The sequence below is a fragment of the Aedes albopictus genome, chromosome 2 (genome assembly GCF_035046485.1).
Source record: "Aedes albopictus strain Foshan chromosome 2, AalbF5, whole genome shotgun sequence".
Lineage (NCBI taxonomy): Eukaryota > Metazoa > Arthropoda > Insecta > Diptera > Culicidae > Aedes > Aedes albopictus.
In genome coordinates this window covers 231,689,854-231,717,841 of record NC_085137.1, presented here as the reverse complement: position 1 = coordinate 231,717,841, position 27,988 = coordinate 231,689,854, and the positions used below count along the sequence as shown (strand labels likewise).

The 27,988-nt window shown below is 42.5% G+C and overlaps 1 protein-coding gene across 1 annotated transcript in view; it reads left to right on the top strand.

The window, feature by feature from the left end:
* Positions 1–27,988, top strand: part of LOC109412379 (protein disks lost) — an 842,465-nt gene that overhangs the window by 795,468 nt on the left and 19,009 nt on the right. Inside the window, exons 8-13 of the mRNA XM_062851324.1 lie at positions 11,807–12,430; positions 12,811–13,191; positions 13,297–13,423; positions 24,109–24,405; positions 24,495–24,737; positions 25,319–25,503. Coding sequence (XP_062707308.1) covers positions 11,807–12,430; positions 12,811–13,191; positions 13,297–13,423; positions 24,109–24,405; positions 24,495–24,737; positions 25,319–25,503 — 1,857 coding nt within the window. The remainder of the gene's footprint in view (positions 1–11,806; positions 12,431–12,810; positions 13,192–13,296; positions 13,424–24,108; positions 24,406–24,494; positions 24,738–25,318; positions 25,504–27,988) is intronic.

Genomic DNA, 27,988 nt, shown 5'->3' with positions numbered 1-27,988 from the left:
TAAATGTCCAGTATTCTGAACGTTCTGGATTTTATTAGAAGAAGAAAAAGGAAAAAAAAAATAAGGAGTATAAATTGGATTGCACCATTATCACAACAACCATAATTTCATAGTCATCGATTTGACGTGACTCCCTCTGTTCCAAAGCATAAATCACTACCTCGCTAAGCAAAACTTTTCCGATGCAGCGTCACCCCCATTACAACGGGATGACAAAGATTGATAACCATCCACGAGAAGTGTCCGAATGGATAGACTATTTTCGCAACAAGAGGCAAAAAAAACCTTTCAAGAAAAGGACACCCATCAGCCGGGAAAATCTTGCACCACTACTGCAACCAGCGTTCGTCCCGTGTCACCCTGAGTGGTGCGAATAGAAGCGGTTTTATTTTTCAAGCTAGCTAACACACACCTATACACACTCCCGGCACACAGCTTGTAAACACGCACGAGCGTTCAATTTTCTTGCAACCACCTCTCTCAGCGCGGTTGTCAAACACGCCGTCGCGACGCTGTTTGGAAATGGTAAACATGATCAATCCACCATTATTCCGATTTTGCTCTCGTGTTAAAAGTTTATTATTTTCCACTCGCGATGGAAATTTTGATGCATAGTTGTTAAAAAATTAGCTGAAATAGGCGCAAAACAATGTTTATCCTTCTCCTCCTTCTCCTCCAGCGGCAAATGGAGATATCGTGACAACAGTTTTGATTACATCCGCAGCACCTAGATAACAATACTCTTCAATCAATCACACAGGTTCAAAAAGGTTTAACATAACCTCAATCTTCAATGTTTGGCTCCCGATGTTTGGCTCCCGCTGAGAGAGCATATTGAGTCAGTCCGCGACACTCAGGTGTCACCTGCCCTGGAAAATTGCCATGGTAATATCGTATTCCTTATTCGTTCGTCGTCTGTCGTTCTTTTTGTGTCGTCTCTCTCGGCCAATCCCAATATGGCACCACCACCGGCGGTATTGCCGGTCTGTTTGTCATCTCCGGCGCCAACGACAGCGCAGTTGATGGGAAATGTCAAGAGAAAGCAACAGTTACCAGGTAGATACTGAATGGCTGTTCACAATCTTCTTTGGCGCGCTGATCGGCAAGACGAATGGTTTCCACGAAATGGGAGCAGATAGAGGTTCGCTTTAACTAGAGTTTTTCTTTGTATGGGGTTTATTTTCAAATCGGCTGCTCTAGGAAATTCTGATGCGCCATCGATTGCCTGAATTTCTTCTGAATACAAACTTATATTATCTTTTCTGAAGAAAACCTCACTGTTTGAAGCGTATTTTTCCTGATCATTGAACTTCGGGTACAGTAACCACGTGATGAGGAGAACACTTTACATATGCATCTACGAAATTGATTTGGAAAGTTCAATGTTCATCTTACGAAATTCTCCAAAAAAAAAACTGCCAGGTACCTTGTTTAAAACCAAATTTCAATAATATTAAAATGTGATAAAAGAGTACGTTAGTTGGCTGGAATCCCATCAATTCTTGTTGTACGCAATCAACGGTCTCTTTTTCATAGCTTTTTTTTGACAAAGCTTACCTAATAATTTTTTGAAAATTATTTTTTTGATGTATTATTGATTTTGTCTATACGCTCCCACATGCTCCCACATAAGGCCAGTTCTTTTCCAAAAACTTTACAAACATATATTTCTTTTATCACTATCTGTGTTTCGATTTTTCTACAACTTTAAAGCTAAATACCTAGAAGCCCAACATTTTCTTCCCATTTTTCATGATGGGATCCAGCAGCTGTGACGACTACAACCACTTGCTCGAACGTCAGCTTCTACTTCCGTCCGTCTTCAGAGCTATAGATACAAGGATGGCCGGCCACATCCTTGTTTCACCATGATTGAATCTGTGCTGTGCATTCATGCGCTTGGTCTATTTTGGTACGCCTAGCAACTACCAAGCAACGGAAACGGATTTCCACTTATGGTCTGCTTCCTAGGACATTTTATCAATGAATTTAAGAGTGAATGAGTGTGGAAGTGGCGCTTGGTTTCTGCGTATTCCACTGGATACATTTTCACGTGTCCGTATACTAGAAAAATTAAGTAAAACTTTCACAAAATTCGCGAAGAGGGAGTTTCTTTGGATTCCGAGTGGAATCCTAGCAGGATTCCGATTGAAATCATCTCAGGAATCCGAGTGGAATCTGCACAGGATTCCAAGTGGACTCCTCTCGGCAATCCTTTCAAATTTTCAAGTGGAATCCTCTCAGGATTTCGAGTGGAATCCACTCAGGATTTCGAGTGGAATCCTCTCAAGATTCCGAATGAAATCTTCTTAGGATTCCGAGCGTAATCCTTTCTAGACTCCGAGTGAAACCCGCTCAGGATTCCGAGCGAAATCTGCTCAGAAGTCCGAGTGGAATCCTCTCAGGATTCCTCTTGGAATCCTCGAAGGATTCCTCGTGGAATCCTCATAGGATTCCTATTGGAATACTCTTAGGATTCCTAGTGGAATTCTCATAGGATTCCTAGTGGAATCCTCTCAGCATTCCGAGTGGAATTCTCTCAGGATTCCGAGTTTAATCCTCTCAGGATTCCGAGTGGAATCCTCTCAGGATTCCGAGTGGAATCCTCTCAGGATTCCGAGTGGAATCCTCTCAGGATTCCGAGTGGAATCCTCTCAGGATTCCGAGTGGAATCCTCTCAGGATTCCGAGTGGAATCCTCTCAGGATTCCGAGTGGAATCCTCTCAGGATTCCGAGTGGAATCCTCTCAGGATTCCGAGTGGAATCCTCTCAGGATTCCGAGTGGAATCCTCTCAGGATTCCGAGTGGAATCCTCTCAGGATTCCGAGTGGAATCCTCTCAGGATTCCGAGTGGAATCCTCTCAGGATTCCGAGTGGAATCCTCTCAGGATTCCGAGTGGAATCCTCTCAGGATTCCGAGTGGAATCCTCTCAGGATTCCGAGTGGAATCCTCTCAGGATTCCGAGTGGAATCCTCTCAGGATTCCGAGTGGAATCCTCTCAGGATTCCGAGTGGAATCCTCTCAGGATTCCGAGTGGAATCCTCTCAGGATTCCGAGTGGAATCCTCTCAGGATTCCGAGTGGAATCCTCTCAGGATTCCGAGTGGAATCCTCTCAGGATTCCGAGTGGAATCCTCTCAGGATTCCGAGTGGAATCCTCTCAGGATTCCGAGTGGAATCCTCTCAGGATTCCGAGTGAAATCCTCTCAGGATTCCGAGTGGAATCCTCTCAGGACTCCGAGTGGAATCCTCTCAGGATTCCGAGTGGAATCCTCTCAGGATTCCGAGTGGAATCCTCTCAGGATTCCGAATGAAATCCTCTCAGGATTCCGAATGAAATCCTCTCAGGATTCCGAATGGAATCCACTCAGGATTCCGACTGGAATCTTCCAAGATTCAGAGTGGAATCATCTCAGGATTCCGAGTGGAATCCTCTCAGGATTCCGAGTGGAATCCTCTCAGGATTCCGAGTGGAATCCTCTCAGGATTCCGAGTGGAATCCTCTCAGGATTCCGAGTGGAATCCTCTCAGGATTTCGAGTAGAATCCTCTCAAGATTCCGAGTGGACCTTATCGGTCATTTACATTACAGTATGAGTTCTCGAGAATTGATTTTGTTTATTAATCCTCAAGCGATCGTTGTAAATCCGCTTTGAAAAAATTCCGCTTTTTGTACTCAGCATTAACGTGGTGCTGACGGCGGTGACCAACCGGGCGAGTTGCGGAAGGGTTACTCTGTTTCCAGCTTTGTTTATACAGTTTATACAGTCAAAACTGTCCTATCTGATACCGTGAGAAGTGCTTCCTAGCCTATGTTATGCGCGTGAGATGAAGGTGAAATTGGTAATAAAATACTGTAAAATATTTTCCTATCGTGCTCTGTATGTGGGCTTCATAGCACCGATTTGCCTTCCTGCTCTACCATTGATCGGATCGATACAGAAACTAAAGGATAACTTTTGATTTTTGTTTGCCAAGCTGTGATGCCAACGATGTTCGTGGGTGGACTTCGACACAAATCTACCCAATTGATTGCGTAGAACGGTTGTGCTATATTTGTATCTGAAGGAGACAGGTATTCTCATTCATATTTATAATATAGACACTCGGAATTTGTTGAGGTAGTATGTCATCCTATTTTAATGCCAATCGAAACTGATATTTTTATGAATGTTATCCGCGTTGCGTCGTAAACTTCTTTGACTATTTTACTGCAGACGTTGTTAGTTGCGGGAATTTTTGATTGTGTCTTTCTCAAGTCCATAAGATGCTGGATTTCTTGACCATTTCATTCAGCCAAAAATTTACTTACTAATCTTATAATTTGCATAGAATTCAGAATTAAGCATCCGACAAGGGTCATAGAACTATTCTTGGTTTGACTACATGTACCTAGTGGGGTCTCCAGTTAGCCTAGTGGTTGAAGCTATGGATCGCCAATCCGGAGACGGCGGGTTCGATTCCCGTTCTGGTCGGGAAAATTTTCTCGACTCCCTGGGCATAATGTATCATTGTACTTGCCTCACAATATACAAGTTCATGCAATGGCAGGCAAGGAAAGTCCTTTAATTAATAACTGTGGAAGTGCGCAAAGAACACTAAGTTGAAGCGAGACAGGCCAAGTCTCAGATGGGGATGTAGAGCCAAAAAGAAGAAGAAGTTCCTAGTGGTATTTCTGAAAAAGACATTTAAATTTTCACACGCACATTTACTTCAGCAAAGCATTGTACTTCAAAGCGTCCTAAGAATTGTTATTGGCCTAACCGACAGACAGCAAGACTACAAAAGCATTTGAATTCCGAGAGTACCGCAGTTCATAATCACTAGTAGAGTGGAAATAGAGAAAAAAAAAACTAAATTCCTCCAGTTGTTGCCCAGATTTCTGAAAACAGCTGCAGGTACATTTGACAATAAAAAAGCGAAAACGTGATGGAGCGCAGCATGGCTTTGTGCTGGAGTTGATGGCCTGCCAATGCAGCCAGGAGCAGGATGCCAACCAACACCATCATCATCGCCATACCGACTACGGCCGACCGACATCCCGGGATGAAAAATGAATGATTTAGCAGCAGGTGAGTGAGCAGTCTTCCACTATGCTTCGCCATGTTGACGGTTTGTGGATGGGGGGATGCATCTACGAGTAGGTACAGAGGAGATTACTATGGTACACAGGATATGATGGAACGTTCCGGTGCCCAGGATCCATTCATTCCGTGCCACATCGACTGCTGGTAGGTCCTTTGTTTATGGGGCAGGCGAAACAGACGGTACGTGATTTCATTATAAATATCGCATCGTGAAAGATTCCCTGGCGAAAGAAATGAAGAATAGAGCAGACGCCGCCCTTGCTTGTTTTCTAGTTAGTAACCGTGAAATGAGCGAAAATTGATCAACTTGAGTTTTTCAATGGGACACTGCACGCCACGAATGCTATGAGAATATTTTCCATTCTTTTTGACGTCTCGTGGCCTTGTTGTTTACGGTTTGGATTTTTTGAAAATTTTGTTGGCTTTCATTGGTAGCGTGATTGAGTCCGAAATCAGTGGTTCACCCGTGTGGAGAAGTGCGCTAATTTATGACTTGCTGGTGAGATTTTGGGGAAAATCTTAATGATGGTACCTATTCCTACGTCACTTTGGGGCGGCTAAAATTTAGGTATAGGCATTCCGCTGGGGTGAGCTGCAAAACGGTGAGTCGATGCGGAAAGCGTCCAACATAGCTCCGGTCGTCACAAGTCCCTACCTCATGCTTCCACAGGTCAATCGATGACAAAGACCGCCAGCTAAAAGTTGTGTGCTTAGCTGGTGGTGCAGCCTGGGCACTGTTGTCCTTCTGACTTCAGCTAGATTGAGGAGGTACGACCCGAGCATCTGTTCACCAAGGAGGAGCGGCTCAAACAACGTCTGTTCTGGAATCCAGCGGCTGAGTATGAAATGCTCTTTCACCGGAAGTTATATCTAAGGCGGCAGCCCCACCAAGGTGGATAGGGGACTTTAGGCCAAAACCTACTGTTCTCGAAGCCCAAAAACAGAAACAGACAGCGAAAATGAAAAATTACGAACTGATTCAACGGCAACGACTTTTAGCGCGAAACAACGGGCAAGAATTAGAACTTGGAATGTATTAACCCATGAGGGTAAACTGGCACAATAAGCCAATGAGGCATACCGTATGAAGCTTGAGATTCTAGGACCTTGGATAACACAGATTGATAACGGGTCAAATTTTTCTATACTCTGGCCTACGAGGTGAACACGCTCTTCGCCACCGTGGAGTTGGTTTCCTGCTCAGCGCCCACGCTGCGCTCATGAAGTGGGAACCTATTAATGAGAGAATTATTGTGGCCAGATTCAGAACACGGGCTCGAAGCCTTACCATAACCTAAATGTTACGCGCCAGCCGATGCTGCCGAATTGCAAGACAAAGATAACTTTTGAGATTGCAAAAGGTGTTATCAAGATTCTCATGGGCGACTTCAACGCGAAGGTTGATTTTTGACAACTCGGACTATGAGCACGTCATGGGAAGCCATAGTCTCGGAGAAATGAGCAAGAAGGATGAGCTGTTTGCAGAATTTATTAGCAACAATAACATGGTGATTGAGGGATCGCACTTTTCCCATCCACAAGTACACAAAGTGATGTTGGTTTCCCGTGATGGCGTCACGTAAGAAAATAAAATCGACCACATCTGCATCAGCCAGCCGGAAATGGATATGCGTTCGACCATCATCTCCTAATCGGCGACATTCAGGCGACGGTTCAACTCACCGACTGGAAGACGCTGCGGTGAAAAGGTCCTTCGCCGAGGAGCTGGAGAACCGTGCTGCGGATATTCCGGAAGGTGGAAGCACAGTAGACCAATGGAGCGGCATCATCAAGAACGCTTGATGAATTCATTGCCACCGGCAATAATTTGGGTGAGTTATGCACCAAGAGAAAGCAGTGGATCACAGATAACACCTGGAGGAAGATAGAGGAGCGAAGAAAGGCCAAGGCCGCGATATAGCGAGCGAAGACACGAGGAGCCAAAGCCGTAGCACTTCAGCGCTATTTGGCTCTCGAAAAGGAAGTGAAACGCTCATGTAGGCACAACAAAAGAGCGTGGGTGGACTCCCTAGCCGACAAAGACGAGAAAGCCCCAAATACCGGCGACATTCGTATCCTCTGCGATGTCTTACGCCGCCTTAGTAGGACTAAGATGAATGTATTGATGCCCGTGAAGGACACATGTGGATAGCCCGGCTGACCACTTGAAACGCTGGTTTGAGCACTTTGGAAACATTTCTGAAGTGTCGACCACGCCATCAACACCTCAGCATGATGTTCGCCAAGAGTTCGACGCATTACTTGTATCGACAACGAAGCTCCGTTATTGCAGGAGATGGAAATAGCCATCCGTAACATGACATCGAACAGGGCCCCGGGTATTAATCGCATATCAGCCAAGATCCCCAAAGCTGGATCCGTAGTATCTGCACAACTGATGCATCAATTATTCTACAACGTATGGGAAACCGCGTCTGGATGCAAGACGTCTTAGAAAAGCGATAAGTGGCGGCGTATCATGTTGTTATACATCGCTCTCAAAGTTCTCTGCAAAGTGATCCTTAACCGGATACAGGAGAAGGTTGACGCAACTCTCGAGCGGTAGCAAGCATGATGCCGTGCCGGACGATTCTGTGTGGACCATATTGTCACGCTCCGTATCATTCTGGAGCAAATCAATGAATCCCAAGAATCTCTCTACCTGATGTTCATTGATTACGAAAAAGCTTTCGATCGCCTCAAACGTGTAGGTAGCCCTCAGACGGAAGGGTGTCCCCGAGAAAATCATTGAAGCACAGTATATCTGGAGCTCGATTTGAATAGGTCGTATGTGCTTTTGTCGATATAAAATTCGATCAGTTTATTTTAGTAATTGTATCAATTTGGCAGATATTTTGCAAATTTTTAATGATGGAATAGAAAGCCTGTTTTGTGAGGATTCTGCTGTATGTATCAACTTTGCTCAATTTCAACGGTTTTCGCTATAATAGGCGAATCCAACTGATCGAATTTTTAATCGACAAAAGCACATACGACCTATTCAAATCGAGCTCCAGATATGGCATTTTCTTGCAGAGTACCGCGCAACGGTGTTTTGTCCGATCCCATCCGGGTCGTTGCTGGAGTGAGGCAAGCATGTAAATTGTAAACCTATCATCGCTACTGCTCCTCGTCGTAATCGACGAGATCCTGGTAGGTGCGAGTGCGATTGATCGTAAACCAAATCGTGGGTTGCTGTGGCAGCCCATTAACATGGAGCACCTAAATGACTTCAGACTGATTGATGACATTGCTCTCTTAGCTCAACGGCGCTCTGATATGCAGAGTAAGCTCGATGATCTTGTCGATCGCTCCTCGGCGGCAGATCTTACCCCAACGTGAACAAGGCCAAATCATTCAATGTAAACACGGTCAACTCTTCCAGTTTTACGGTAGCTGGGCAAGCAGTGGAGAATGTTGAAAGCTTTCAAAATCTTGGTAGCCAAATGGCGGCCGATGGTGGCACCAAGATCGACATAGGCGGACGGATCAAGAAGGCGAGGGCTGCCTTTGCGAGTTTAAAGGTCCCATTAGATCTGGCAAATATTTGGCCAAACAAGCCCAACAAATGACCAACACAACGTGAATCATACCAACCTTGGACGAATGTCGGACTTCAATGGCAAATATTTGTCATAATGACAAACAGTCTAATGGCACCTTAAGAAATGTATTAAAAAAAAACAGATTTATCGACGCACCAAAATCCGAATTTTCAACTCGAATGTGAAATCTGTGCTGCTGTACGCTAGTGAAACTTGGTGTGTATCAGTGGAGAACACTCAACGGCTACAGGTCTTATTCAATAGATGCCCGCGATATATAATTCTAAGGTTGAGCTCCATCGTCGATATAGTCACAGATAGCGACAGAAATTCGGGAGCGAAAGTGGGGGTGGGTCGGCCACACTCTAAGCAGGGGCGGAAACGAAATCTGCGAGTAAGCATTAGATTGGAATCCAGCAGGACATCGCAGCAGAGGCAGGCCCAGAGGCTCATGGCGGCGCTGCCTCAACAACGAAATAATGCAAGTCGCCAGAAATATGACCTGGGCACAGGTCAAGGCGATGGCGGGCAATCGCACAGGATGGATACCCAGGTAACCACTAAGCATTTGAATAAGCCGTGTATCAGCCCGTATTACGCATTTAAACTGCTTGCTGCCCTACATAAGCAGTTCGAATGATGCATAGCTGCCTTGAGTTTGCATAAGCTGTGCTGCTCAAAAGCTTTCGGCTGTTAATTAGCATTTCAACTGCTTGAAGTGGTTTCACTTGGGAGCATACAGAATGCTTTTCAACTGCTCTTTAAATGCTAGGAGCAAAACGTTTGGGAGATATGTTACGCATTTGGCAACACATTTTGTCTCTCTCTCTTACAGAGTCTATGCTTCTGTTAACAAATTAGTGCATCGTTTTTGTTTCTTCATTATCCCCTACTCATCCAGAAGCACCAAAAAAAAACATTACTGCTGCTGGATTGAATTGGGAACTTGTCCATCAAAAAATCGCCAATTCTTTATCATTGCGTCGGAAAATATGTGCCGAATAGGTGGATGCTTTGGTGGATCATAGGATTGTTTGAAAGAGGGAAGAAACAATCTTATTCCACAAATATTTAAAAGAAGGGATCGTAATGCTCTACCACAATGAAATATCTCAATGAAAACAAGTTTTGGATGTTGAATCTGAAGCTGTTATCGAATCATTCTTTATATTGGCGATTAAATCAACGCACGCCACCGGGACAGCTTTAGCATCGTGGATCAGGAGCAACAGAATCCAAAGCAGATATGATTAATCCATCTCCGGATCGTAAGTTCAAACCTACATCACTACAAAAATCAGCAAAAAAGTACCACCTAGCACCGGCTGGAATATGGAAGGACAATGAAGCGGGGAAGCAGGCTAAGAGAACGAGAAGCAGACGTCAATCTATTTTTGTTTTTTTTTTTGCTCGACGAGGCGTTACGCTTCTTTGGCATTTCGCCACGACGTTCCTGAAGGGATAGTACTAAGACAGCCCGTTATTTTGCCAAAACCTGCTGTGAGGTAGCACTATAGGTGCATATACGGCTAATTAGCATTAAACGCCTTGTCGTAAAGGCTACTATAATGCTGAAGGAATGCTGTTTTAAATGCTTACTGGTTACTTGGGTATTTTTCAATTCGGCCCTCTGCACCACCGTCGGAGAAGTATTAATTAGTTATTTAGTGAATTATGGTACGTAATGTGTAACCACAGGATACAACCGGAGTTTTTGAACAGCTGGCAGGGGTTCGGTCTCGCACGGTTCGAAGGTGATGTTTAATGTGTTTGAAAACTGTTCCAAGAAGAGCCAGGGTTATTGCGGTCCGTTGCGAAATTTAATTATTACAAAGCATCAACATCACTAGACGTAGAACCTTACAAATACACACATAGAAACAACACAAAACATGAATGTGCCCTGTTATCCAGTTATCCAACCTTTAGATCACAGGATGACGAAGTTTCCTAATTGTTCTAGACCCTTCAGCCATCCTGGAATTGTATTTTATTTGGCATTTCGCCTTTTAGTTGACAGTCATTGCTGTTACTTTCATAGTTATTTTTTGTCTAGGAAAACTAATCCTAATCGGGCAACCCGATTCGGGTTTTATAACTAGAGCTCTATAACTGGAAGTCTGTGTCAGGAATAGGTTTGCATCTCTAGTACTTGAGCGCAGCCCGTAATGGCCTGAAAGTTGGCAATCAAAATAGGATTGCCAAAACCATATAAATGTGTATTAAAATTAGGGGTTTATTTACAAGTAACATATAACACAGAAAACGCACGAATAATAAATTTATAACACATTCAGCAGTTATTCTGTCTTAATAATGTAACAAATATTTATACCCTTAACAAGCCTAGGCTTTCGAGCCTGGGCATAAGGGTTGAATACCTTTGTCCCATACCAGAAAGGAGAAAACATCGACGGAGTGACATAAACTTTCTTAGCGATGTCACTCCTAACGCATTTACTTCACATTCATACTTACATACTAAGCTGAGCGGTTGATACGTTCTTACCTTTATAGTGGCATCAACATCCTCAACAAAATGCTGTAGGCCTGGCCGCTTCAATTCTTGTACTGCATCTCAGATGTACTGCAAGCATTGATAATGGCAAGAAAAATGGCAGATGTAGTCGATTCTATTTTTTCCAAGATTCTTAAAATGAATGGCTGTGTATGTATAGACTAGACTAGACTACACTAGACTACACTAGACTTTGGATTAAGATTAGACTCAAATAAACTGATTAAAGGGTTGTGCATTTATTATGCAAGACAATTTTCATGACAGCATGCCCTCTCTCCTCGTGCCATATTATTAGATATCATGCACTCCTAACCCAGACGACACAAATTCCCAACAATCAGCAATGAAAGAAAATCCTAACTGCAATCATCTGATCTCCAATGCCAGACGCCCATCTTTCCACTCCCTACAAAAGGCATTGTTGATGTTTCATTTTACGCCGGTGGGTGTTACCTTTAAGCAAACATGTCCCCCAATTTCCACTCCTGTTTGTCTACCTTCCTTATCACAAGGGAGGACGTCGTCGTCGTCGTCGGTCGTTGAAAGTGATTGATGCGATGTGCCGAGCTTAAAAGGAAGGAATTTAATTTCTCAACTCTTGTCTGTCCTGTCCTTTCACCGAGCGTAACACTTTTTCCATCTGGTTTATTGCAGCTCCTGCCTTTGTTCGACGTGAAATCGATTTTGCTGAGTGCCATAGCCGAACGGAAGCTGATTATCACCGTACCTTGGTTGGTTCAATATTTGGCCATGCTGGATGGTATTAGTCTCCGCCTCAGCTACTACAAGGACCTGTTCGATGTATTGTACGAGCTGTACCTGAGGACGAACGCTTACGAGATGGCATCCGAGAGGCGGCTGCTGGTGACACCCACTTCCAAGTTTATCATACGAGCTTGCCTGGGCTGGCTGTTTGAACATCCTAACATACCGGAAGAGTACCTTGGGTACCGCCAGGAGAGGAGATATCTGCTATCGGTTGATGAAAAGCTGCAAAACTACAAAAAGATTGAACTGCTTATCGAGAAAACTACTGCCGAAGAAATGGAGATTAACAAAGCTTTGGTTCTGACGAAAGTTGACGAGCAGTCCGGGGGTGTGTTGAAATGTGAAATCAAACCAGCGAAGGACGTGCCGCATGAACCTCTGGCTTCATTCAAGACTGACGCAACGACGAACAAAAGCGAACGGCTTCTACTCAATCCCCTGCTGGAAAACATTCTAAATGCGGCATGTCCTTTCCTGGCCGACTTCCGCGTCTCGATGATGCCATCAAAGGTGAGTTTTTTTTATCGGAGCCCTACACCTCCCTACCAATTACTTTTATATAGTTTATGGACGGACTCTTCCCAGTTACAAATGGAGTAAGGGCCTGTCCATAAACTACGTAGACTCTAAAGTCTACGCTCCACACAAATTTCAAAAAATTTGTATGAACAAAAGTCTACGAGGGGGGAGAGGAGGGGTTCTGAGATGGTCGAAAAAAAGTCTACGTTTATGGACAGCGCCTAATCTTTTTCTTTAATTAACTGTTGATTACAACGATTTTTCTTATTCTACTCTGCAAGGACTTTATCTACAGAAAAACGTTATTTTTAATTTAAGGATTACTTCAGTTCGAACCCATCAGCATTATCCAATAAAATTTAAATCTCCAGGTCGAAAAAACCGTCTCCCGATCCGGACGGTACCGCCACATAACGACAAAATACTCCGGAACGTCCACCATCGCAGCCCAGCAGAAAACAACCAGCAACCAACACCGGCTGCTCGAAGCCTTCCTGCAGTCGCAGAGCTTGTCCGTCCGCCGGACCGTCGAATTCGTCATCGAAAGGACGTCATCGGCGGCCGTCAAGGACTTCCAGGTGGGCCACCTGCTTCCGGAGCGGAAAAAAATCACCGAGCAGATTGCCACCCTGCAGGCGCAGTCCATCCCCCAGGCGACCAAACAAATTTACATGATTTGCTCCGCCGCACTCGCCGACATCAACGCCAGATGGGACGAGAAGGTCCCGCCGATGCTCGCCCGCCGAATCAAGGTTAGTGCTTGTTCTTCGCATTATTTGCGTTTGCGAAACGTTCGGGATGAAAACCTCCCACTCGCAAGTTCGTTGTTCGTGATTGGTTTTGGTTGGCTTTTACAGGAAGGATTTGATGCATTGCTCCCGAGTGAGACCCTCGAGCCGGTGAAACGAACGTGCATCAATCTTGCACTGGAACGGTGCCTCGCCAAGACGAACGAATGGCGCCAGACGCATATGCTCGAAATCGGTAAGTGGATGGATGTTTGTAGAGGTACATACGTACGACGTGTATGCACCGTCGTAAATCATAGATTAGGAGCTTTTAGCGTAATTAGTGTTTTGAAAATTCAAATTTGTATTCATGTGGGGCTCCCGGGTGATGAATATTGTAGTCTGCTCTTGGGAGCCGTGCGCTGCTGCCGCGATGACTTGTGGGACGTCGAAACTTGATACATACACGGAGAAACTAAAAAACTCAAAATTAGGTACTTTTAAGGCCGCACGGGACGACGTGTATTTTTTCCTATCTTCCCTCTCTTTCTAACAATTTGCCTCACGATTTTGAAGAAGCAAATATCAATTTCCACTGCACTGACGTAACTGAAACTTTAGTCGATTGTGCACCACAAGTGAGCAAATGAACGATCAAATTTCTAGTCAATAATATGAAGTAGAAGTTGAGATTTGCACCTTACTAGCAACAGAGCAATGGCGGACGATTCAACCACCGTCCCGTCCGGCCTTAAACTCAATTTTGAGTTCTTTTTCATCTTCCTTTTCATGCGCTCTTTCTATTGTTGTCAGAGAGTGAAGAGAGAAACACCCCAACTTTTGCAGTTCCGTGCGTCAAGCCAACACTGAGTTTCTAGCACAGTACTCAAATTTGAGTGAATACAACCTAGTCAAAATTTCGGTTGGGTGGAAGAAACTTAAAATTAGGTATTTTTTTCACATGGAAGCAAGCGGGAACAACCCAACAAAAACATCGATTCCATCAACTCAAAATTGGCTTGACGCACGCAACCCCGAAGTTGGGTGGAAAGAACTCACTTTTGGGTAGTTTCGTCTCTCCGTGTACTCGCCGACAAAAAATTGCACTTTAATATTTCGACAATGATTTTTCATAAAGGCCTAACTGACTTGATCGATTTCTCTTCGTCGACTCTTTCTTTCGCTAATAACTTGATCAAAACAGATCAAAACAAACAAAATCATTATTCTTTTTGTTTTTATAGCAACATGTAGTCGTCTTCTTCGCATTTCAACCATAAAATCTTTGGAAAACTCAATACACATTCTGTGATAACACAAAGAGAGGATCCATGAAGAGAACTCGAAAATGTCAGTTAGGCCCTTATGAAAAATCATTGTCGATTTTCAAGATTGCTTATAGGGCACCGCACTGTTTTGATTTTGTATGGGATTTTGAAGTTTCGTGGCCTTGTTGTTTACAAGATTTCTGTTAGAGTGAAAGAGAAGGAGAGAATTTCATGCAGTTCCCTATTGCAGTTGTTTGGTAAACCAGCACAGATTTTTGGTTTCCAAAACGATCACGGTGGAGCGTCTCCCTAAATACCCCTTTATCAAAGTATGATGTTTCCACCTGGCCTTGGACTAGACGCGTCTTCGTCGACCCGATGCCTGCTGTTGTTGTAGTCGATACTGTAGCGAACCGCCAGGTGGTCGGTGTGAGTGTCGTCTACTCGTCTACTCTCCAGTTCGAGTTACTTGTTAGGCCACGGCTACAAAAAGTAACGCCAATAATCGACTCCACACTGTTCTGACTCTTGGCACCGACGTTAGCCAGGTCGACATCTTGTATGGCCAGTGTTTCTAGCATGATCTGGCCCCGCTGGTTCGTGAAGCGGCTTCCCCATTCCATGGCCCAGGCATGGGAGTCACCCGCTATACCACCGGCCTTCGCCCTGTTAGCACGATCGTCGTACAGGCCAGCATCTGCGTGAACTGCTCGATCGACCTCCGCGGAGACGCATAACAGATACAGAAAAAGACCCCGTTTACTTTGGCGATGTGGTATTTACCCGTCGTTCATATCGCCAACATTTTTCTGGATCCATTCGCGACCCTATTTTCGTTAGTGGCGGGTATATGATGGCGATATCCGTCCCACAGTCAGAAACTGCCTGACAAAGCAGTTGCTGGGCTGCGTCACTGTGGTTCAGGTTCAGCTGCGATACCGTGCCATGCCCTAATACCGTGTGCTTCCTAATACCGTGTATTTGACAAAAAACTCAAATATTTTACTAAGTGTAAAATTTTTTTACAAAGTAACTATTTCAATCATTAGCATATTAAACCATCTTAAGTTTGGCGTGAAAAATTTGGCACATATTTACAAAAATAAGAAATTAAAAAAGTTTACAGAATGTGAGTGCAAAGTACCAATACACGGTATTAGGGCATGGTTCCTTTTGTGTTCCAAATACCGTGTTTCGACTAAAACTTGCAAACTGAAAATATTATTGATACTTTCTACTTTATGAATCAATTGCGCAAACCTCTAGGCAACATTTGACGCACAGGTTCTTTTAAGTATGGACTTAGTATGATTGATATAGTGATGATTCAAAGGACCTCCAATGTACGCGGGTCACATACACGGTATTAGGAACAATGTAATGTTATACAATTTTGATTTTAACAATGGATTAAACATTTGGAATTCCATTAATCATATTTATTATACATAATACATACAATAAGCAATAATATTGCGTTTGAAAAATCAAGAAACATGAATTATTGATTTTTACAGGGCTCTTTGAAGTGAAGAGCATCCTTAAGGTCGCGGTATTAGGGCATGGCACGGTACCTGCACTGTGACTCTTCTTCAAGCCAGGCACCTAGGGCCTCCTGTTTGGTGCTTGCTGTTTGCGGATTTACCGGAACAAATCAAATTCTTGGGAGGATCCGTGTAGCCTTGTACCTCATGACATTCACATCGTCTACACAGCTTGCTCATGTCAGCGCTTATACAGTCCCATAACTTGTGTCCTGGTTCTAAAGACCTGAAGCAAGCCTTCGATGGCTCGTGTAGGATCAGTTGGTATACTGACCAGCCCACCTTGAGCTTCCCTAGTTGAACGGACTTGTTAGCATTTGCCACAGCTAGCTGTATCAAGGCAGCGGGCCGGACTTTTCAGACCCACACTTCCCATCTTTCCGAGACGCCTGGTTGGATTCATTAGCGTAGCCAGAGGGGGGCTCAAGAAATAAACTAGTCTAATAATTTAGGATTTTATCCATAATTATCAGTTTTTTTCCCGACCCATAAGAATTTTCGTCAAGTATTTCTCTAAAAGTACTTCTAAAATCATATCATAGAATTTTGCCAAATAACAAGCTTAGTTGAATGGCTAAATTTTGTGATTTATTTATTCATAGAATACATGAACAACATGCCAAATTTTCCGAATATGCCGGAGTTGATCCCGGTTGAGAAACAGAAGGACTATTGCTATAGACAGAGTGTAGTAACTCTAAATTCATGATTTTTCACTAGTATTCAATTCAAACAAACAACATGCTAAGAGCTAAAACCTGTGATTTCTTTGTGAATTCCTCCAGGGACATCTTCTGAAATTCCTCCAGGAACTTCTCCAGCAATTCCTTCACGAATTGTTGAAGGACATTCTCCAGGAATATCTCCTTTGTGAATTCCTCCATAGACCTAACAGAGTTCCGATAGTGACTGTTTCAGGACTTGTTCCAAAAAATGTTTCAGAAATTCCTCCTATGTGTTTTTTAAAGAATTTTTACAGATACTTCGGCAAGGATTCATCGAAGAATTCCTCCAGGAATTTTCCCAAAGTTGTCTGGAGTGGTTCATCATGGATTCCTCAAGAGCAGTGCTGAAAAATTCATTTCGTCATATCTAAATTCAACCACCTACAGCTCATTTCAGAAGCTGAACTTGAAAATATGGTATATGAAAAACTTGTGCGGCTAGACCAGTTCTGCAAGAAAGTCACGGAAAAACCACTATTTTTTCGAATATTTAAGGTAAATGTCACGGACTACCTTCGAAAAATGCCAATGATATTCACGGTGGCTGAACTTGTCTAGCTGCACAAGTTTTTCATACACCATCTTCTCAGGTTCACCTTCTGAAATGAGCTGTAGGTGGTTGAATTTAGATATGATGAAATGACATTTTTAGCACTGCTCAAGAGATTCATTCAACAATTCCCCTAATAGTTTTTCCACACATCGCTCCAGAAATTTCTCCTGGAATATCTTAAGAGGTCCCTGCAGCGATTGTTCCAGTCCTTTTTTTCAAAGATTCTTCAACGATTTTCTTCAGGGATTTCACTATAGATTGTTTTATGTATTTTGTAAGTATTCCTTCAGAGATTTCTCCATATATTTCTTCAAGAACTCCGCTAGAGATAGTTCCAATGATTCCATCTGGAATTATTCGAAGTATTTCTGAAGGTATTTCTCCTAGGAGTTTATTCTGAATATTTTACCTGAGATCTTTAAAAAAGTATCCAGAAATTCCTTCAAAATTTCGTCCAAAAATTATTACAGACATGGATTCCTTCAGATTTTTTTTAAAGATTCCTACAGAAACTCTTCTAAGAATTCGTTTCAAAAGCGCTACTGGATTTCCTAAGAAATTCCTCATGAGATTGCTTCCGGGATTTCTTCAAAAAAATCCTCCAGGTATTCCTCCAAGACTTCCTCCAGGGATTCCCTCAGGATTTCCTCTAGAGATTCACTCGGAAAATTTTCCGCGGTTCTTTCACGAGAAACTCCACGGATTATTTTAAAAATTCCTCCAAGAATTCTTCCAGGAACTCTTCGTAGGATCCTACTGAAATTCCTGATGGAATTCTTTAAATAATTTCACCAGTAACTCATCCACAAATTCCTACAGGAATTGTTAAGGGATTCCGTTAGGATATCTTCTTGAGAATGCTTTCGGGATTCTTCTTGGGGTTTCTTCAAGAATTCCTTCAGGGATTTTTTCAGGAATTGCTTCAAGAATTCCCCCACGAACTCTTCATAGGGTTTCTTCAGGATTCTTCCAAATACACCGTGTCCAATAAGTTCTCATACAAAATCAAGCTCAATTCATCTCTTATCTGTAATTAGGATTTTCAAAGTACATATATTTATTGAAAGGCCAACTAACATACACCAAATACAGCATATGTTTTGGAACTAACTGTCCTTTATCCTTCTCTGCTAATCGCTTATGTGTCGTAAGTCAATTTCAGCTGGCACGCACGCCATTTCATTGGTATTTCGTTGTATTTTAACAAGTAGTGGTTTTTAAGTTGAAACAAATTAGGTTCCTGTCCTCTCCATCGCTAGTAGTAATCATGACCAGAAGAGATAAAATATGGGATCCTGTATTGGTAAAGAACGGAGCCATTTTATTTTGTACAAAATAAAACGTAAATTAAACAAAAATGTCCATTTACCTGTTTCAATGAGATTTGTTGTGTTAAAGAAGCATTGGTGCATCTTATCTGGATAATTCTCACCATTCTCACTTATAAAACATGCTTGTATTCCAATTGTGTTAAATTTTGTCCAAAATTTACGTTTATTGATGTTTATCTTTGAAATAACGGTTATTTTCATGAAAATCAGCCCAAGTTGAGCTTACTTGCAAATTTCTTACCATATCATCACTAAAACTGTATTATTTTAGCCTTAGTATATCCAATTGATACATAACTTGGGATACAAACTCAAAATTTATCCTTATGGACTCTATTTCGCTACCGTAGAATGAAAAACTTTTCGGATATTTTTCTTGCGTGCCGGAGAAAATGAATTTCAGAAAATGGAAGTGTACTGCTAGGCTTATAAAAACAAATAGAAAATGAAGTTATTCTAAACCGTATGCTTTATTCAATCAGTATTATGTGGCCTTTCAATACATGTATTCATTTGAAATATATTATCACATATGTGAAATAAAATGATATTTTCTAAATTTGCATTTTGTATGAGAACTTATTGGACACGGTGTACTCCTCCAAGAATTCCTCCTAGCATGCTTTCAAGCATTCCTTCAGAAGTGCCTCCAGGAATTCCATCAGAGATTATTGCAGGAATTACTTCAGGAGTGCCTTTAGAAGTTCTTCTGAACAATCCTCCAGGAATTCCTCTAGAGGTTCCTCCAGGTTCCAGATATTCATCCAGGAATTCCTACTGCCTACAGGAACTCCTCTAGAAATTCCTCTAGAGGTTCCTCCAGGTTCCAGATATTCATCCAGGAATTCCTACTGCCTACAGAAACTCCTCTAGAAATTCCTCTAGGAATTCCTTTGGAGATTCCTTCAGGAATATCTCTAGAGTTTCCTCCTACAGGCATGTCTCCAGGAACTTTTTTAGGGATTCCTCCAGGATTTGCTCCAGGGCATACTCCAGGCATATTTCCGGGAATTTCGGCAGAGATTCCTCCAGAGTCAACCCCGGAATTCCTCTAGAGATTTCTCCATGAAATTAGAAATTAGAGGCATGTCTCCAAAAACTTCTTCAGGGATTTATCCAGGGATTCCCCCAGGCATTCTTCCAGGAATCCTTCAAGGAAAAATTCAGGCATTTCTTCATAGATTTCTTTAGAAAATTCTCAGGGATTTTTCCAGGAACTCCACCCAGTATCCTCCAGGAATTCCACCCAGTATCCTCCAAGAATTCCTCTAGCACTTTCTTTAGAGATTTCTCCAGGGATTTCTGCAGGGATTCCGCCAGGAATTTGTCCAGAAACTTCTCCTGGGATTCCTACAGGCATTCCTCCGTAAATTTCTCCAGGAATTCCTCCAGGGATTAGTCTACGGATTCCTCCAGGGCTTTCTTCAGCGATTCCTACAGGTGTTCGTGCCAGAATTTATTCGAGAATGCCTCCAGGGATTCTTCCAGAGATTCCTCCAGAAATTGCTTCCGGGATTCCTCCAGGAATTCCTACAGGTATTTCACCACAATTTCTTCCGTGATTTTTTTTAGGTATTCCTCCAAGCATTTCTTCAGGAATTCCTCCAGGTATTTCTCCAGCTTTTCAGAGGAAGACTGGAGGACATTTATCCAATGACATTTATTCCAAGAATTTCTCATGGCATTTCTTCGGAAATTCTTCCAGTAAATCCTCAAGGAATTTCTCCAAGAAATCCTCTATGGATGCCTTCAAATATCCCAGGAATAGTTACAGGAACTCCTCCAACAATTCCTCCAGAAATTCATCCAAGAATTTCTCCTCCAGAGATTTCTCTAGCAATCCCTCCAAGGATTCCTCTACAACAGATTCCTCCAGAAGTTCTTCCAGGAAATCCTCCAAGCATTTCTCCAAGCATTTCTTCAGTAACCCTTCCAGGAATCTCTCCTTTCATTTCTCCAGGAATTCTTCTAGAGATTCCACTAAGAATTGCTTCTGGAATTCCAACAAGAATTCCTACAGGAGTTTGTCCAGGAATTCTCAATGAATCTATCCAAGAATTCTTCCAGGGATAGCTTTAGGGGTTCTTGGAGGAATTCCTTCAGGCATCCCCCCGGTAGTTTCAGGAATTCCGGCAGATTTTCTTCCAGGAATAGTGTCAGGAATTCCTCCATGGACTCCCCCAGGAATTCCACCACGGGTTCCCCCAGGAATTTCTCCAGAGATTCCTCAAGGAATTCCTTCATGAAAATTAAGACAATTCTCCAGATATTCCTTCAGAAATTCTTCCAGGGATCCCTCCAGGAATTCCTATAGGAATACGTCAAGAATTTTTTATTCCTCTCGGAATCTCTTCAAAGATTCGTTCAGGATTTCATGAATCCTTTCATCAGCTTTGCTATTGATGCACCCAAGGTTTTTTCCTGGGATGCTTCCAGGAATACCTGAAGACTTTTTTGAATCGCTTAAGGATTTCAAAAATAATTTCTTCAGCGATTTGAATTGGAATTGCATAACCTTGCTTTTGCATCCCGTTGGCAGCAGCTCGCTGAAGTAGTGTGCGGTTTGGGTCAAAAATGACCTTAGTACCAAAGGAGAGTTAAGATAATTTTGGATTACAGGATTTTGCATACAGGACCCAGGAAATTTTCCAAGAAGTCATCCAGGAATTCTTTCACAATTTCCTTCAAGAAATCCTTTAAGAGTTCATCCAGGGTTTTGTTCAGAAATCCATCTATGAATTCCTTCCGAAATTCATCCATCGATTCTTTCAGGGATGTATATCTTAAGATATTTTTTTTCTCCAAGAAATCCTTTTAAAAGTTATCCATGGATTTCCTCGGGAACTCCCTCAGAGATTTTCCTAGATTTTTTTTTTCAGGGATGTCTTGAGGATGCTCCTTCAGAAAGTCCTTCAGGAATTCTTCAAAAAATATGTCAAGGGATTCTTTCAAAAATTCCCCCTGCAACGCCTCAAGGGTTTCCTCAAACGATTGTTTTAGGACCTATCCTTGGATTCTTTCCAGTATTTCATCAGGGATCTCCTTCCGCAATTTGTGTTGGGATTTCTCCACAAATTTCTCTTGGAATTTCTCCAAGAAGTTTTCCAGGGATTGTTTCCAGTTTCTTTTGGAGTTTACTCAGGGATGCCATCAAAAATTCTTACAACAATTCCTCCAGAAATTTTGATTAGGTCATTTCTCCAGGGGACCCTTCAGGAATTCATCTAGAGATGACTCTTTCGGAATTCTCCCAGGGATTCCTCACGGATTTTTTGGGGCACCAGGAGTTTTTTTAGGTGAGTTCAAGAAATTTTTCCAAGGACCCGGAAATACCTCCAGGAAATTCTTCAAGAGTGTTTTACAGGAATACCTCGAGGGTTTCCTCCAAAGATTGTTTCAATGCTTTAACGAAATAACCTTCAAGATTTCTTCCAAGAATCCTTTCCGGAATATATCTATTGACATTTCTTTAGGATTAGCGTGGGACACAAAAAGACATTTTACTCCTGTACACTTTTTGAGTTTCATTTTGGCCCCATATCAACTGTAAAAATTTCAACTCGATCGGAGATACTATATTTTAGCGCCAGCCGTTTTAAGTTTTCATACGATTTACTATAAGGAAAATCAATTTTTCAAAGAAAAATCGCCACAGGTTGCCCCTTAACCCCTAAAAATATATCGATGCATGATTTCTGTTGGAAATATTACCAGGATCAAACTATCTGAAGACCGCAAAGCAATCTAAGGCATGTGGGAGAAGTTATTGATCGAAAACCGAATGGCATGCCAACGCTGTTTAACATGTAAGGAATAACAATAAATAATTAAATCTCGTCATTTCATCGATCAGGTAAGGCTTAATAGCTTTTTCCACGAATGTCGCATCGCTTTGCGGTCTTCAGAGGTCTGATTCCTTGTGAAGTTATCTACAGAAATCATTCAACGGCTTATTTTTAGGGATCAATGGGTGACCTCAAGCGATTTTTCTTTGAAGAAGTAAATTTCCCCCATAGTAAATCGTATGAAAAACTAAGAATGGCGGGCGCTAAAATATAGTTTCTTCGATCGATCTGAAATTTTACACAGCTGATATGGGACCAAAATGGAACTCAAAAAGTATACAGGAGTTGGAGTTTTTTTTTTCATTTTTTATATTTTCCCATATAAACCGTGTACCAGGCTAGTGAGTATATGAGTATATAAACTATATTTAGAGAAATTCAAGGCAAGGATGCAATCTGAACAATTCAACTGAAGGTTTAAGACATTATAAGATTGCTAAAAACCATAGACAAACTGGAAGAATAATTACTTAAAGAACTCCAATTAGTCATAAAAGGCATTATGAAGACATTTAAAAAAATCTTCGAACGGATTTCCATTATGATGAAGAAAATGTTGAAAGAAACCATCAAAAAAATTCTGGGTTAATTCTAAAAGAGTTCATAATTTCCAAAGAGTTTGGCTCAAGTTTCAACCATAATTTCTTACGAAAGTTTGGTAGATATCAACAAAACAAATATTATGAGCTCCATAAGGAATAAGGCAGAGTAAAGAAATTCCCTAATCTTCTAGAAATTGGCCACCGCTTCCAGCATCACACGCTGATATGTATAGAACATGTGAACTTTTTCAACGTATTGTATAAAATACAACAGCGTGAAGGGTTCAAGGGATTTTAGAATATAATGCTATTATATTCAATTTTATCGTTTTGCGTTTAGTTATAAAAGCTAGTAGGTATAAATTTGCTAAGTTTGCTCGTCATCACCGTTGTAACACAGAGAACAGACATCCAGGCTAGAACAAATTCCATTCAGAGAGTTGTGTAAGGATTTGAATCTTCACTTGAGTAAGGTTGCAAACCAATACACTATGAAAACACTGTGGTTGTAACATAGCTTTGCTGCAGAACATCTCTTTTTGCTATGCTACTTTTTCCGTGTGCAGCAGCGGTACTTCAACTCCCTGAGCCCCATTTCCGATTAATATTTTGCAATTAATGTATTGTAGAGAGTATGTTATACCTACTATAAAGTAAATTTAGGGATAACAATGTGATAACACAAAATGCTAACCTGTGCGCCACCGACTTCTTCCTTCGACAATTTGCGAAAATGCTTGTTGTTTATGGGAAACCATGCGTCTCCATTGTGTGTTATTTTGCTGACATAGGGTAGCGAACCACTTGGGCAGCGGCCGGTATTTTGGGCACTCTTCGCTATAACTCAGTCAATTCCAAACCAATTGACTTGAAATTTGGTACACGGCTAGATACTCATCGTATCTCATTGCGTTCCAAAAATTGTGTCAATTGTTTCAGAATTGGTTGAGTTATAGCAGACAAGTGCCCAAAATAGGACCCCTGCCGAGATGGTTCCATTTCCCTATGTGCCGAATAAAAGCTCTAACCTAATATGAACAAAACCTATTTAAAAATGTGAATGTTACAAATCACAATACGATAATTCTTTAACCATACCTACATTCTTTTTATCGTTCGACGTTCGCTTTCAGACCTGTTCTGCAAGGACATCCCGGGAGAAGCTCTGAAGGCAGTTAAGAACCCACTCAGCAAACAATCCCTTCCCGTGTCGCCATTAATCATAACGTTGGGTCGCGTACAGCATACCGACGTGTACGAGCAGCTCCAATCGATGCTGCACATTGCCTGTTCGTATCCGGATGAGCTTACTCCGGAAGATCTAACCAAATTCCTCGCCCACGTGTTGACATACCTGGACGAGCAGGATACCAACCAATCGATGAACCGTACCTTGGCGTACATGCTGCTGCAATTGGCCCTGCTGATTGGTAAGATGGATGAGTGGTGAATCCCTCACCGACTGCCGTCTCGACTTCAATCTGATTTAATGCTTCATTATCTTTTCATGGCGCGGCAGTCATCAACCGATGTGATCTAATTGTACCTGAGATAATACAAATGTTGCTGTCCGTTTGGCAGCACCGGAAATTGAGAGAGTTTTGCGTCGTTCCCGAACCGTCGTCCAATCACGTCGTCAACGAGGATGATGAGATTGCAAAACTTGTGCTGGACGGTAGCAATGCCACTAGCGAGGATGCCGAGCGGTCCATCGTCGATGAGGAAGATATCATGCGTATCAGACAAAGAAAGCAACAGGAAGGTGAGTGTTGGAATTCTGATGGGTATCCCGGGTGGAAGGGAATAACAAACCGGAGACAAATGTAAGCATGTAATATGTTTATATATTTTAGGGTAACATTCAATTTCAGGATTGGAGTTAAAAATTATTCATTTCAGTAAATTTTCGATCGTTTGTTCATTTTCGATTTCATTTTTCAAACATTTGAAATTGGTATGCTCAACCCTTTTATGTTCTTTTAACTGGTGTGATTTAGAACAACGAGAGATCATTGTATACATTGTGGTTTGTTATTCACTCCCATCCGGGTATCTAGCCACACCGGTGTTTGACGAGCGTGGACGAAACTTTTTGAATACAGATTACACATAAGTGACGTTTAGATTTAGCTTGTCAGTGCGCCCCGGTAGCTTCCAACTTCAGATAACTCGATTAGTGCAACTAGATTAGGGGGAAACTTTCGGGGTTCTCGGAAGTAGTCATTCATCGTCGCCGTCGTCGCTCGCCAAGCATCCCAAAATTAATTTGCTCACTTTCTAACTTACCTTATTTACTTTTCGTTCAAATGTGACGACGATCCGGACGTCCCCGTGCACGTGCAGACGCCAACTATATCTTTTCGACACTGGTGAGCAACCGTTGCATCCGGATGATGGCCGCCCGAGGTGTGGACGACGTGTTTGCATGCTTTGCTAATTTCATCAACAGTCTGGTTGACTGTAATCTGATCAGCATCCGGCTATTGAACGAACAGTTCGTGAAAATATTCAACGAAAGCTGGCAACAGGTAAAATGCAATTATGGTTCTTAATTTGTTTTTCTTGGTGGGGTTGTTTGCCTGTGTTGATGAGTGAGGCGTGAGTGTTGGTAAGAATTAAATAGAACACATTTTTAGCCGTTTCGATAGGGCATATGCTGAGAAGAGGGTTAGTTGTCAATCGACGATTGTGTTGGATTGACGATTTTTTTTATGGCGCGGCTGGGAATTGAAGCCATGACCATCCGCATACCAAGCGAACGTGTGATCTTCATGATCACGAGGCCGTGCCTATCAGGTATCAGAAGGCCGGCTCCAGAGGCACGTTATCCTCTATTTGGGACATTTGTGCCATCGCCAAAGTAATAGCCTATTTCATCATTTACCTGAGGGAAAAGGAAGGAAATAAGGATAAGAATGGGGATAAGGACAGGTAGGGAAATAGAGGGTACTAACGCATAAGCGTACCACAATGGGTTCAAACAGCGCCCTGAAAAAGGCATTGTAATAACGCATAAAGCGAAAGAGAGCCTACAGCTCTTTACCACAGCGGGTTAAGAACAACAGAATATCCTGAAGATTCAGGTTTCTGAAGTCAGTTACACTTAATAAGTGATTACCGAATACTCGGAAACGCAGTTGCGCAAAAACTGGACAGTTACATATCAAATGATGCGAAGTTCCATAATCGGATTCACAGCTATCACATGCAAATGAATCAGCTTGCTGAATATTCGCCATGTGATAGCTGAGTCGGCAGTGGCCAGTCAATGCTTTGACCAAAATTCTGCAATTCTGCTTTGACAGATTTGTAAGATACTTCGCCACCCTTGGAGATGGCTCAGTACAATACAATTGGGTTTGACGACATGACTCCAAACTATTCCAGTATTGTCTGTGTTGAGTAGCAGCCCAGGTGTGAATCTGAAGCTTTACCCAACACTTCGATATCGGAATAGCTGGCTCAGGGCCAATGAAGTCATGTGATGCTCCAGTGCGAGCTAACTCATCAGCCAATTCATTTCCAGCGATGGAAGAATGGCCGGGTACCCATACAAGGTAAACAGCGTTTGCTGAATTCAGCTCCTCGATTTGAGTTCGACAAGCGATAACTATCTTCGACCTGGAGTTGACCGAAGCCAGTGCTTTAACAGCAGCCTGGCTATCTGAACAGAAGTATATTACTTTGCCCATTACGTGCTGCTGAAGTGCTGCACATAAGAGCAAAGATTTCGACCTGAAACGGTGCAGTGACTACCAAGTGAGTAAGACTGATACAGCCTTAGCTCACGAGAATATACACCAGCACCTGCTCGACCTTCGAGATGGGAGCCATCAGTGTAACATACGATGCCGTCTGAAATACTTCTCTCCACATAACCAGATGTCCACTCTTCCCGGGAAGGGAATTTCGTGGCAAATGTCCTATATGGAAAATTACAAGCAATTGTAAGATCACTTGGAGCAAGGACAATTTTGTCCCAATTCACCAAAAGTGGAAACAACGAGGTGTGTGTTGATGTGCGATTCACAGGAGTTTCCTCTAGTAGACCGAGTACCCGTAGACGGTAAGTGCAAGAAAGTGCTTCTTGTTCAAGATGAATGTATAGTGGAGCAACGTCAAAGAAAGCTTCGAGCGCTGCCGTGGGAATTGAAGAGATCGCTCCAGACATCGCCATTAGGCACATCCTTTGGAGATGACCTAACTTTGATTGGACCGTTCTCACTTCGCCCTTTTGCCACCACACAAGACATCCATAGGCCAATATTGGCCAAACCACAGTTGTGTAAATCCAATTGATACACTTGGGTTTTAGACCCCAAGTTGGACCCAAATGTTCGCCGGCATTGCTCGAAGGCCATACTTGATTCTGAACTCAATAATGTGAGGTGTCCAGGAAAGCTTGGAATCAAGAATAACTCCGACGTACTTTACCTGTTCAGTCACATCGATTTCAGAATAAAAGCGACGCAAAGGTCGAACGCCATCATGGTTTCGCCTTTCCGTAAAAAGAACAATAGATGTTTTACTCGGATTAACCGAAAGGCCATATTGGCGACACCAACCCTCAACTACCTGAAGGGCACTTTGCATCAGGTCAAAAAGGATGCTGCTGCACATACCGACTAACAATGTTAGATAGTCGTCGGCAAAATCATAAGTAGGAAACCGCTATTATTGAGTTTCCTCAATAGCGTATCTGCTACGAGATTCCACAAAAGTGGTGACAAGACTCCCCCTTGGGGGCATCCACAAACACTCAATTTCCTAATCGCCGCTTGACGCAATGTCGATAAGAGATGTCGGTTTTTGAGCATTTGGTGAATCCAATTGGAAATCATTGGAGATATAGCATGAACCCGTGCTGCTTCCAATATGGCATCGAAAGGCACCCTCGATATCTAAGAAAACACCCAAGCAGGATTGCTTTTAAACGATTGCCTTCTCGATATCGTAAATATCCTTGTGTAAAAGAGTCACAGTGGACTTACCATATTGGTAGACATGTTGGTT